The 11475-nt window shown below is 47.3% G+C and overlaps 1 protein-coding gene across 1 annotated transcript; it reads left to right on the top strand.

Moving 5' to 3' along the window:
• Positions 1-1123: 1123 nt before the first annotated feature.
• Positions 1124-10582, top strand: FGB (fibrinogen beta chain). The gene is made up of 9 exons (XM_078601004.1): positions 1124-1316; positions 2056-2097; positions 3166-3354; positions 4421-4604; positions 5765-5992; positions 6758-6871; positions 7131-7253; positions 8058-8343; positions 9549-10582. Exons 1-9 carry the CDS (start codon positions 1221-1223, stop codon positions 9772-9774), a joined length of 1488 nt encoding a protein of 495 aa, XP_078457130.1. The 5' UTR covers positions 1124-1220; the 3' UTR covers positions 9775-10582.
• The last annotated feature ends 893 nt before the right edge of the window (positions 10583-11475 follow it).

The following is an 11475-nucleotide window of genomic DNA, read 5'->3' as shown; positions in this document are numbered from 1 at the left end:
ATCACACAGGGACCCATAAACTCTTCACACAGAGACCCATAGACTCTTCACACAGAGACCTATAGACTCTTCACACAGAGACCCATAGACTCTTCACACAGAGACCCATCGACTCATCTCACAGGGACCCATAGACCCTTCACACAGAGACCCATAGACTCTTCACACAGGGACCCATAGACTCTTCACACAGAGACCCATAGACTCTTCACACAGAGTCCCATAGACTCATCACACAGGGACCCATAGACTCTTCACACAGAGACCCATAGATTCATCACACAGAGACCCATAGACTCTTCACACAGAGACCCATAGACTCATCACACAGAGACTGGAGTTAGCGTGACGGTGGCTTCTGCTCCTTAACGAGATCAGCGAGGTATTGCGGTTCATTTGTGGCAAGGTGAACTAATAAGCAAATTGGTTGTCCCAAGGCTGTAATTATTATATATATTTGGGGGGGGACACATCCCCTGTTTATACGATTGTGGTTATGGTTGTCCTTCATTAATCCCTAATCTCTGCCGTTACATACAACGAAACAAAAAAGGTAAAAAAGGAAAACAGAGCAATGTAATACTATTAGACATTATTACACTATTAGACATTATTCAAATTATTTTAAAATAAATAAAAAGTCTTTGTGATTTTTTTTTATATTTTAGGCAGGATATTAGTTTTCAAATTTAGATTTTTTTTTTCTGGGGGAAGATTTGTTCCTCCCCAATGTTGACTCCATGTCTATGGCCTTGGGTTGTCCCTTATCCTTTTATGTGGTGTGTAAGGCAAAGGTAGCAGCCCTACAATTCCTCACGCTGCTGCTGCTGCTGCTAACAGAAGGGCCCCTTTCGTAGGTTATTTTTGCCTAACCTTGCAAGGAATTTTTACGTGGTTTGTTTTTTGCCACAAACATATATTTTAATAATAATAAAACAGGCACGTTCTGTGAGGCTTGAATCACTAAACAAAGATGAAAAAGATTAATAATTATCGACAGAGCATACAAACGAAAAGTTTGCACACAAGTAGGCATGGTCATCGGAGTCACCGTGTGCCCTTTCTGTTACTCATCAATCATTGGGCAAACAATGGCTCCTGTATAAAGTAGACAACAGATCTCCCAGCAGAGCAAGAAGTGAGCCCTTGCTGCAGGGCCTTGTCAGGACGAGCGCTGCAGACGTGTGCGTGTAGACGTTGGAGGCGCCACCACGAGTAAAATGAAGTGGCTTTGGATCTTGTGTCTCGTGTTGCCGCTCATAGCGGCAGAAGACCTTTCTCTCGTCGGCCAACCAGAAAATGACTACGATACCGAGGTGAATGCCCCATCCCGTCAGCGATGTCGTGCCACAACAACATCACGCCGTTGTGTGTTCGCCGTTTTGCTGCTGAGTGTAGTAGCTCTCGGATGTGTTTTCGGGTCGTACCGCGTGAAAAAGAGCTTCATAGCTCATCGGATTCGTCAAATGTAAATATTATTCTGTTCGGCGTGGCGTACGACGTTTCGCTCCACTTGGTGGGAGCTTCGGGAATTGAAGGCTATCGCTGAGTTCCTGTGGAAACTGACTTAGCTCAGTTCCTGAGAAAGCTCCCCAACATTTCGAGCGAAGGGTCGAACCTCATATCCAACATCACGGGTACAGACCAGAAATACGACGGAGTGCTTAGAAAATGTATTGGCGTTGTTTTTATGTTACTGATCAATGAAACCTCTTGGTGGATACGCGTTTCTTTCACATACAGCTTTACGTTTAAAATTACAGATTTGACATCATTTTGATGGGTGATGCCTAAAAAAATACAAAGTTAACCTCCTACAGACGTGTTCTTGTTACTTGTGTGATGGGCAATATTAAGTTCCAATGCCTCTCAACCTTAAAGCCTGTTTAGTTAATATCATCACAAAACACCACATAACGTGAGCATTCGCTGGCCCAGCAGCAACCGCTAGCGGTGAAATGTTGACTCCTCCGTCAATTTGCTCGTCACCATGAGCGGCTGTTACTCTGGACGATGCGCGGATCATTTAACCCTAACGAGCGTTTCTCTTTCCAGGATGACATGGCCGCTGACCCCAACAGCAATAACACCGCCGCTGTGAGTTACGCTCCCAAACCCACCTACGAACTAGCACTGGCGGTTGGCTATGCACGGTGCAAAAGAAGTTCAACATACACGCATTTAGTAATACAGCAATAATAATAATTTACAAGCCTTTGTCAATACACTTCTGTGCTGCGTTAGTTAAGGGGTTTTGCTTGACCATACTTCACCAAGTTGGTCAAAATCTGGAGTGGGGGGGGGGGGGGAAGGTGCAGCAAAATTCAGATTTCACTCACCACCGAGGTCAGATGATGACCAGTAATCAAACACAGATGACGCTTCCACGTTCACGGTGCAATTCACTAACCACTGCACGACCGCTCCATCCATCGCGTGCGAGCAAGTGAACCAATGTGAGTAAGTTACTCGGACCACACGCTGAGCAGAGACCTGCGAGGGGAGACCCTTCCAAAGGTAGCCGGATTGGCAGGCTGCGTCCACTGGCTCTACCTGCAGGCAGGGCCGGATCAAGGCGTGGGGGCTTTAGGGGCTGCAGCCCAGAGGACCTCCACCAGCTGGAGGGACCTCCAGAGGTTAAGCGAAAAGTTGTTTCATTTGTGAATGGTGAATTGTATTTGTCGTTTGCCTTGTAAAAATGTTTTTATATTTTTCTCTAACTTTCTATTCCTTAAATTTTGACTTAAAACTTTCGTCACTGCAGGAATTCATATTCTATGGTTATTTCGGTAACGTCACGTAGATATAAAAAATGATGATAAAAATAAACTTTATAAAAAATAATAATCTTGTTTTGGTCATCATCATCTAAAAATAAACTTGATACAATTTTACTTTATTATTATTTTCTATCTACGCGACTTTACCGAAAGAACCACAAGAATATTTGTTTTCCTCTTGAGAATATTACTGGGTGGGGGGGACCTCACATCACCTGTAGCCCCGGGGCCTACACAATCTTAATCCGGCCCTGCCTGCAGTGGATGCCCATCCTCGGGCAGTGACGTGAGCAAGCAAACGGGGGGCTGCACCTGAACCGTGTCGCCGACGGCGATGACTTCCCCCAGCAGTTGCTGACACCACCACCCCGTCTTCCCATTGCAGACGCTGGACGTGAGGGGAATGAGGCCAATGCCGAGTGGCACCAGGGTGAGGAGGCCACCGCTGCCGCCACCGGCGTCTGGCTCCGGGCGCCGTTACGAGGCGCGACCCACCAGCGCCCCCAAGGCCGGCCTGGAGGCCCAGAAGGCGATCCGCGATGAGGGGGGCTGCATGCTGCCCGAGAGCGACCTGGTACGTATGTGTGTGTGTGTGCGTGTGTGTGTGCGTGTGGACACGCAGCGGTGGTGTAGAGGTTAGCGCGCTGCGTTACAAACCCTGGCGAGCCGAGGTGAAATTCCCGCTCACGGTCAACACCGGTGACGGTTATCTGAACCGTTCCTGAGCCTCAACTAGTTCGACTCAGCTTCAAATGAGTGCCTGGTGAGATGTGTAAACATCGCCACTGGGGAGACACAGGCGGCCGGGCGTGGTGTTGGCCACCCAGCCTCTCGTGTGCCACAGTGCCGGCCTTAATAGGTACTCGCAGAGGTGGGACAAAGTCATTGTTATGCAAGTCCAAGTCGAGTCGCAAGTCATCAAATTCATGACTCGAGTCTGACTCGAGTCCAAGTCCCATGACTCGAGTCCACATCTCATAGGTGGGACAAAGTCATTGTTATGCAAGTCCAAGTCGAGTCGCAAGTCATCAAATTCATGACTCGAGTCTGACTCGAGTCCAAGTCACATGACTCGAGTCCACACCTCTGGGTACTCGCTAACAGCACTTGCCCCTACAGTCTGTTAAGGCTATACGGGGGATATTTTATCTTTATCTTTGTATATGTATCTTCATTGCTTGGCAAAAAAACTAATGTTTTACGTTTCAGAGAATAAATGAGCCACTTTCAGTGAACAAATAAAATGTACTGTGATTTTGTTTTAATGCAGCAGTAATCGGTGACGATGCTGTGCCCTTCAGCGAGCTGCACTTGAAAATCGAATGTAACCGTGGGTGTGTGAAACTCACATTCTGATCCAGGCCCTCAGCGGTGCCGGATCAATGATCTTACCCTGAGCCACGTAGGCCCACCTCACCAACAGAGCTTTCTTTTTTTTTTACGAACAACTTAATTAATTAACGAGCTCATTGATAAATTAATGAGCGAGTTGAATACATTACTTGAGCAAGTGATTGATCGAGCGAATTAACGATCGATCCTATGAATAAATAAATAAATAAACGGATGACCGAACGACTTGAGCGAATGAACATACGGAAAGGGCTTCATGGGTGTCCTGTGTTGTGGGGGGGGATCAGGGCGTGCTGTGCCCGACGGGCTGCGAGCTGCGCGAGGAGCTCCTGAAGCAGCGCGACCCGGTGCGCTACAAGATCTCCATGCTCAAGCAGAACCTCACCTACTTCATCAACAGCTTCGACCGCATGGCCGCCGACTCCAACACGCTCAAGCAGAACGTGCAGACGCTGCGCAGGCGCCTCAACGGTGAGCGGCGCTCGCTCGTGCGCCAGCGCACGCGCACACGCGCACACGCAAAGGCGACGGACCCCGCTGTCAGCGAGCACCTGTTAAGGCCCGACACGGTACGCAAGGGGGTCGATGGGCAGCGCCATGTCCTCTGTCTCCCCAGTGCTGACGGTTACACACCATACCAGATACTCATTTTACAGCTGAGTCGACCTAGGGGAGGGCCAAATACAAGTTCAGATGTTCGTTATCGATGTTGTTCGTGAGTGGAAATCGAACTTGAGTCGCCGGATTCGAGGGCTTAAGATGTCACTGGGTACTTTTGGGGTTGCTAGTAGGATGGAATACACAAGTGACTTAGTAGCTACAGTTATCATTTACAAATAATTTGCAGCCGTTTGTCAACAGTTGATGAATCTCTCCCTATACAACTTCAGCCATGGGTAGTTGTTTGACCATAATTGACCACGCTGGCGCATTGAGGGGTGGGTGGTAAGACCAGTCACAATATCACTCACCACTGATGTCAGTCCTGGCTGGGATTATCACTCAGGTAACCAGGTTCATAGCGCAGTGCGCTAATGGCTCCAACCACTACAACACACCCATAACAAGAGGAATACTTGATGTGGTGGGCCAGGCACTGAATTTTTTTCCCTGTCATTGACCCGGACAAACCAGGCTGAAATTAAGGCCAGCCATGGGCCCCACTTTTTATTCGACGGTTTCCACTGTGCTAAGGCTAGAAACACAGTTTTATATTTTTACCCAACGTTTTAAATTTAAAAAAGGGGCACAATCCATTGGTGACGCTTGGTGGGAATGGCCCATTGTGCAAGAAATGAAATGGGGGCCCCATTGTCCAACTTCAAATTAATAATCTGGAAGCACCTAGGGCCCATCCACTCTCACTCGTGAGCCCTGGTGCAGTCACACCGCCTGTACACTCGACAGCGACGCCACTGTGACTCAATCTACCAAATTAAGTTGGGCCCCTGTCCAATTTAATATAATTGAGCTGGCCGAGCCTCAGCCTTCTGGCTCGTAGTGCCCCGGTGCAGTTGTGCCGCACGCACGCTGAATAGCGACGCCACTGGCACTCTCTCAAGCGATAAACAGAAGCCTCACCTTCGCGTAGCTGACGCCGAGATGCGCGGGGCCGCTGTGTGACGGAGCAGCTCGCAGCAGCACCCACGTGGACGCACAGAAGGAGATAGAGAACCGCTACAAGGAGGTGAAGATCCGCATCGAGTCAACGGTGGCCGGCTCGCTGCGCTCCATGAAGTCCGTGATGGAGCACCTGCGAGCCAAGATGCAGCGCATGGAGGAGGCCATCAAGACGCAGAAGGAGCTGTGCAGCGCGCCTTGCACCGTCAGCTGCCACGTGCCCGTCGTGTCCGGAATGCGTACGTAGGGGGGCTCGCGACGCGTTAGCACGGCAACTCACTCGCTCGCGATTGTAGGTGGCAATCGTCGCCCCACTCCCCTCCCTCTGGCCCCGCTCCTGGCAGACTAAATGCCGGTTTGCAGGCCAGGTGAGTTTACTTTGGGACCTGCAAGGGATGGCTGCCACGAGTGGGTGCCCTTTAAAATTTGTTGATGGGATGAGATGTCAAAAACGAATCATTGAACGATACAATTCGGATTTATTACGCTTCTAAATTCGGTTGAATTTCAAGACTCTACAAGACACTTCTCTTTCCTAGCAACTGCTTAACTTTGGAACTCCTTCCTATCGTACAATCCCCTTGTCCTTTTAACCTTGCTTAATCCAAGAAACACATTAACTCTTACCTGTTACACCTTCAGGAGTGCTCTTTTATGTTGGGTCTTTGCACTTGTGCACAGCAACTGTGATCAACTGGGAGAAAGTGATGGGTAGGATGTGATAATAGGGTTTCGTCAAATAGAGTTTAACTCTCAAGGTACGTGTGTAAACTCAAGCGTGTGACAATTATCTACCAGCTATGTTAGAAATATTCCGATATTGCAATTCGGCGAATGGAGTGAGCAAAACTGTTCAAACGAGACGGAAAATGTCTTAACAAGAATCAATTCTCGAATTGAATAGCGAATCAAAACTGTGACATTCCCCATCAAACTGCTGGCGGTGGAGGCTGGGGGTACATTGTAAACATTAATGGGGACGCGTGTGGTCCCGTGGTTTACAGACTGTGAGGACATCTATCGAAACGGTGGCCGCACAAGTGAAGCGTACTACATCCAGCCGGACCTCTTCTCAAAGCCCTACAAGGTGTTCTGCGACATGGACAGCCACGGAGGAGGTGAGATCTCAATCGGGACGTGGTTGCTGCCCGTTTGAATTACTGAACGGCTCTGAAGTTCAAATAACTATGTCAAATAAAAATATTAAAAAAATTGCCATCTGAAAGATCCTGAGTAGACAGGTGAGGAGGGTTTTTCTTTCATCCAGCGATGGATTTTGACAAAGCGGCTTTGAATTATTTTGATTGTTGTTGTTTTTTTGTCGAGCACGAGACAAAATCCCTGTTTTACTTTGACGCTAATAATTTACACTTCTAGGCTGGACCGTCGTCCAGAACCGAGTGGATGGAAGCTCCAACTTCGCGAGAGACTGGAACACCTACAAGGCTGGGTTTGGAAACATTGCCTTCGATAACGGGAAGTCCATCTGCAACATTCCAGGTAACCTTCGTGACTGCAGGGATTCATCTTCTTGGTTCTTTCGGTAAAGTCACGTAGAAGGGAAATATTAAAGTAATAAATAATAAAACATTATAAAATACAAAAATAAAACAAAATAAAATACAATTGTGAGAATTGTATTTTATTTCGATTTAAAGCTTTCGTGACTGCAGGGATTCATCTTCTTGGTTCTTTCGGTAAAGTCACGTAGAATTGAAATAATAAAATAATAAAAATAAACATAATAAAATAATTCTCACGACGTTTCGGCCACAACGCAAGTATCCGTCCTCAGGTGTAGAACAGGTCTGTCAAGGAGACTCTGTAAAATCGGCAATCTGCGCCGATTAGAACTTGATCTGCGCCGTGGTGTTACTGACTGGTACGGGTAACCTAACTTGTCACGCACGCTCTCGTGCCATCATCGGTCGGAGCTCCTCCTGCGGTCATTTTTGAGGCTCTCGTTAAAAAGTCTTGAGACTCCGCGAGACTTCGTTTAGTGACTCTCGTAACTATTCGCCTCTCCATCTGGCAGTGCTCCAATTTCTTGGTGCAAATTAATAACGCGGCATCGCACTGCACGTGAGCACATTTCAAATCAACGCTCGCAGTACAAGTAAAAAAAAATGCACGAAAAAAGTACAAACATAAATGATGGAATGCAAGAACATATCAAATGAACAACACACATAGTAACCCAGAAACAAGCGAGCTCATGACCCACGCTGTACAGCTGCCCGTAGGACGCCCGGCACATTCGCCAACAATTTCCCCGTCTCCCCCCAATCCCCCGGTCGAGTGCAGGCGAGTACTGGCTGGGCACGGAAACCGTTCACCAGCTGACTAAGCAGCACACGCAGCAGGTGCTGTTCGACATGAGCGACTGGGAGGGCAGCAGCGTGTACGCTCAGTACGCCAGCTTCCGGCTGGAGAACGAGGCGCAGGGCTACCGCCTCTGGGTGGAGGATTACAGCGGCAACGCGGGCAACGCACTGCTGGATGGGGCCACGCAGCTCATGGGCGACAACCGCACCATGACCATCCACAACGGCATGCAGTTCAGCACCTTCGACCGAGACAACGACAACTGGTAATGGTCGCACGCGAATGCCCCGTCCTTGCACTTCGCGTGGAGTTTTGCGCGCGTGTGCGGCAGTCGGTCGGTTGGCGCACTGCGGCGACCTGAGTTCGATAACCCTCTCATGGCCAACGGCGGTGGTGAATATCCGAACCTTTCCTGGGCCTTCCCAAGGTCGACTCATCGCTTCAAACGAGTACCCAAACATTGACACTGGGGAGACAAAGCGGGCCGGCCCGGGTGCTGGCCTTAACCACCCTCTCGTGCGCCACGCCAGCCTCCCAGACGAGCTTATTAACAGCACTTGCCCCAACAGTCTGTGTGGTTATACGGGGGATCTTTGTGTCCGTGTGTTGTCTCCCCTATTTCCCGCACGGTGCTGTTTTATGGGAAGCAAAACACGTTGTTCGCTGAGGGCCCCTCGCCGCTAAGCCAGTGCCAGCGGGGATGAAGTCTTTCATGGGTTTGAGAGTACACTTTGTGAGCAACCAGAAGCGGCTAACAATTCCCATTGCAGCCCATTTAGAGTACGCCGTGCAAAAAAAAGGACTACTCTGTGTTCTGTCAATATTAGCTGTGGGAAACTTTTGAAATAATCCAGAGCGTGTTATAAAAGCAGGGTTTTAAAACTCCGCCAGTGCAGTTATCACAGCGTGAATGAATGGACGTGTTTGAATCGGCTCAGAACCCACTGAATTAATTACACTAATTAAACAAGGGCAGGATTGCAATTAAACAAGATCGGCACCTCGCAGGATTTTTCTGCACTGCCCTCTGCTGCCCACCAAGTCACCCCACAGGACAACCTGATTGTGTATGCTGTTTAACTTTCGAGATTTGACGTTCCACAGGGTTGAGACGATAACTACCTCGCCTGGTATACAGGAGGTAATTGGTTCGATCCCGACCCTGACGCCTGTATATTTGGAGTTTGCATGTTCTCCCCGTGGCTGCATGGATTTTCTCCATGTCCTCCAGCTTTTCCCCCCACATTTAGACTCAACAACAAGCGTTCAGAGAATTTGGCTCTGATACATTTTCACATGATAAGCCACTTTGTTGACCTGTCATTTGTGGGCAGGTCGCTTCTGAAAAAGAGCTGTATATCTCAGTGGGCCTTACCCGGTAAAATAAAATAAAAAAATAGTTTTATGGTTTAGTTAGAGATCCGGGTAAATTTGCCACTGGCTCTTCTCTAACAACGTTCACTTCTCCAGGAACCCCGGCGATCCAACCAAGCACTGCTCGCGCGAGGACGCTGGCGGTTGGTGGTACAATCGCTGCCATGCGGCCAATCCCAACGGCCGCTACTACTGGGGCGGCATCTACACCAAGGAGCAGGCGGACTACGGCACGGACGACGGCGTCGTGTGGATGAACTGGAAGGGCTCCTGGTATTCCATGCGCCAGATGGCCATGAAACTTCGACCCAAGTGGCCCTAGCCGTTTTTCTGTCAATTTTAAAAATATACTCTCACGAGCCCTTTCGATGCATTGACGGGTTGTTCCGCGTCTTTGTCGGCATGACCCCAAAAAACATCGGAGAACCATACAGCAAAACCTTGAAAAGCTACGTAGAAGCGTACTTTCATAAGGCCCGCGACATTTCCATGGGATTATTTTCAAAAATCAGTTTGAACTTCCATCAAAATGATTGTGTTTTTTGATAGGGTACACGACCATCCTGGTTTCAAGCAGGGTTTTGGAGTTGTAGAAACTGAATGCATAGAATTATATTGTGGGATGTGATGAAAAATGTGGCCGTCAATGAGATACTGAGTATGTCAATTTGATGTGACAAGTGAGGAAGCTGTCCACAATGATGAAGGCTAAAACAAAGAGTGCAGTGAGTAAAACTAACAATCATGCCTTGTTCCCCACAGAGCCATCTCTGTTGCATTTTGAATTCCGATTAAAAATAACGCTTACAACAAAAGTTAAAAAAAGAAATACAAAAGGGCTTTGTTTGGAGTTGTACTGTCAGCGCCTTGAAAAATAATGCATTTTAAATTAAGTGTTAAAAGAAAGCCGGTGCATTTCTGTTCTATTTGACCTATTTCTAAGGGAGGGCCCCCCCTCCCCCCCAGAACAATGTCTTAACTTTATCAAAAAAACAATGAAAATAAAAAATATAAAAAGTTGAAGGTCTTTTCTTCCATGGCTGTATACATTGACTGAGGCTGTTTGACATCAATGAGAGTGACTTCAAACACCAATAAAAATGAGCACCTGTCTATGCTCCATAAGCTTACACCGTCTTGTGCCATCTATGGATTAAGTATGCTTTTGTTTTACAGATAAAAGAATGAAATATTTACTCAGAAAGGGACCATGTTACACGCACAACATGGGGTAATCATGCCACTCTCTAATGACTGACAAAAATATGACAGGTGCCTGCATGTAATATTTTCGTATGGAATGTGCGTACACCTATAATAAGAAACAATAACACTGATCTTGGCATGTGCAGAAACCTTCGCAAATGGAATGTAAAAGAAAAATATCAACATTTTTACAAACTGCAGCAGCAGCTTACACTGAAAACCCACATTCAAAATGTGTTTTAACAGAGGTGGCTCAGAAGGATAATACCAACATCAGAGCATTGAGCCAGCACTGCTCTTGCTCCGCGGGTTCTGGAAATACTCTACACAACAACTAACCAATTAAAGCAGCTTCTTAAGGTCACCAAAAGATCGCAACAACAACAACAAAAAACATCAAACAATATTTTGATTTTCACTTATTTTTCTTATTCCAGCTCTGAGGAATGAAACGCATTCAAATAAATTGCCATGGGCCAAAAACCTCTAGAGCAGGGCATATGAGAAAGTTCACCACCCGAGTCTTCATGAGAAGACGAATTCCCCAAAACATCACCCATTATATTTATTATTACTCGTAATGCAGTGTTATTGACACATTTGTTGACTTTGTTGTTCTTTGTGCTCGTGCACCACTGGTAACGCATGACAAAAAAAAAAGCTTTTTTTAGGTGTGGATAATAGGCGATTGTAGGGACCTCAAGGGTAGTTCTTTGACATCCACTTCCAGGCGACATGCCCTGACACGGTGTGATGCACTGTTTTCTGCGATAGTTCTGAATGTAAATGTCTTCATCTCAACTAGAAGACACTAGGA

Source organism: Lampetra planeri, chromosome 15 (genome assembly GCF_965212315.1).
Source record: "Lampetra planeri chromosome 15, kcLamPlan1.2.h2, whole genome shotgun sequence".
NCBI lineage: Eukaryota > Metazoa > Chordata > Hyperoartia > Petromyzontiformes > Petromyzontidae > Lampetra > Lampetra planeri.
Note: the sequence above shows the minus strand (reverse complement) of the source record. Positions and strands in the feature narration are given on the sequence as shown.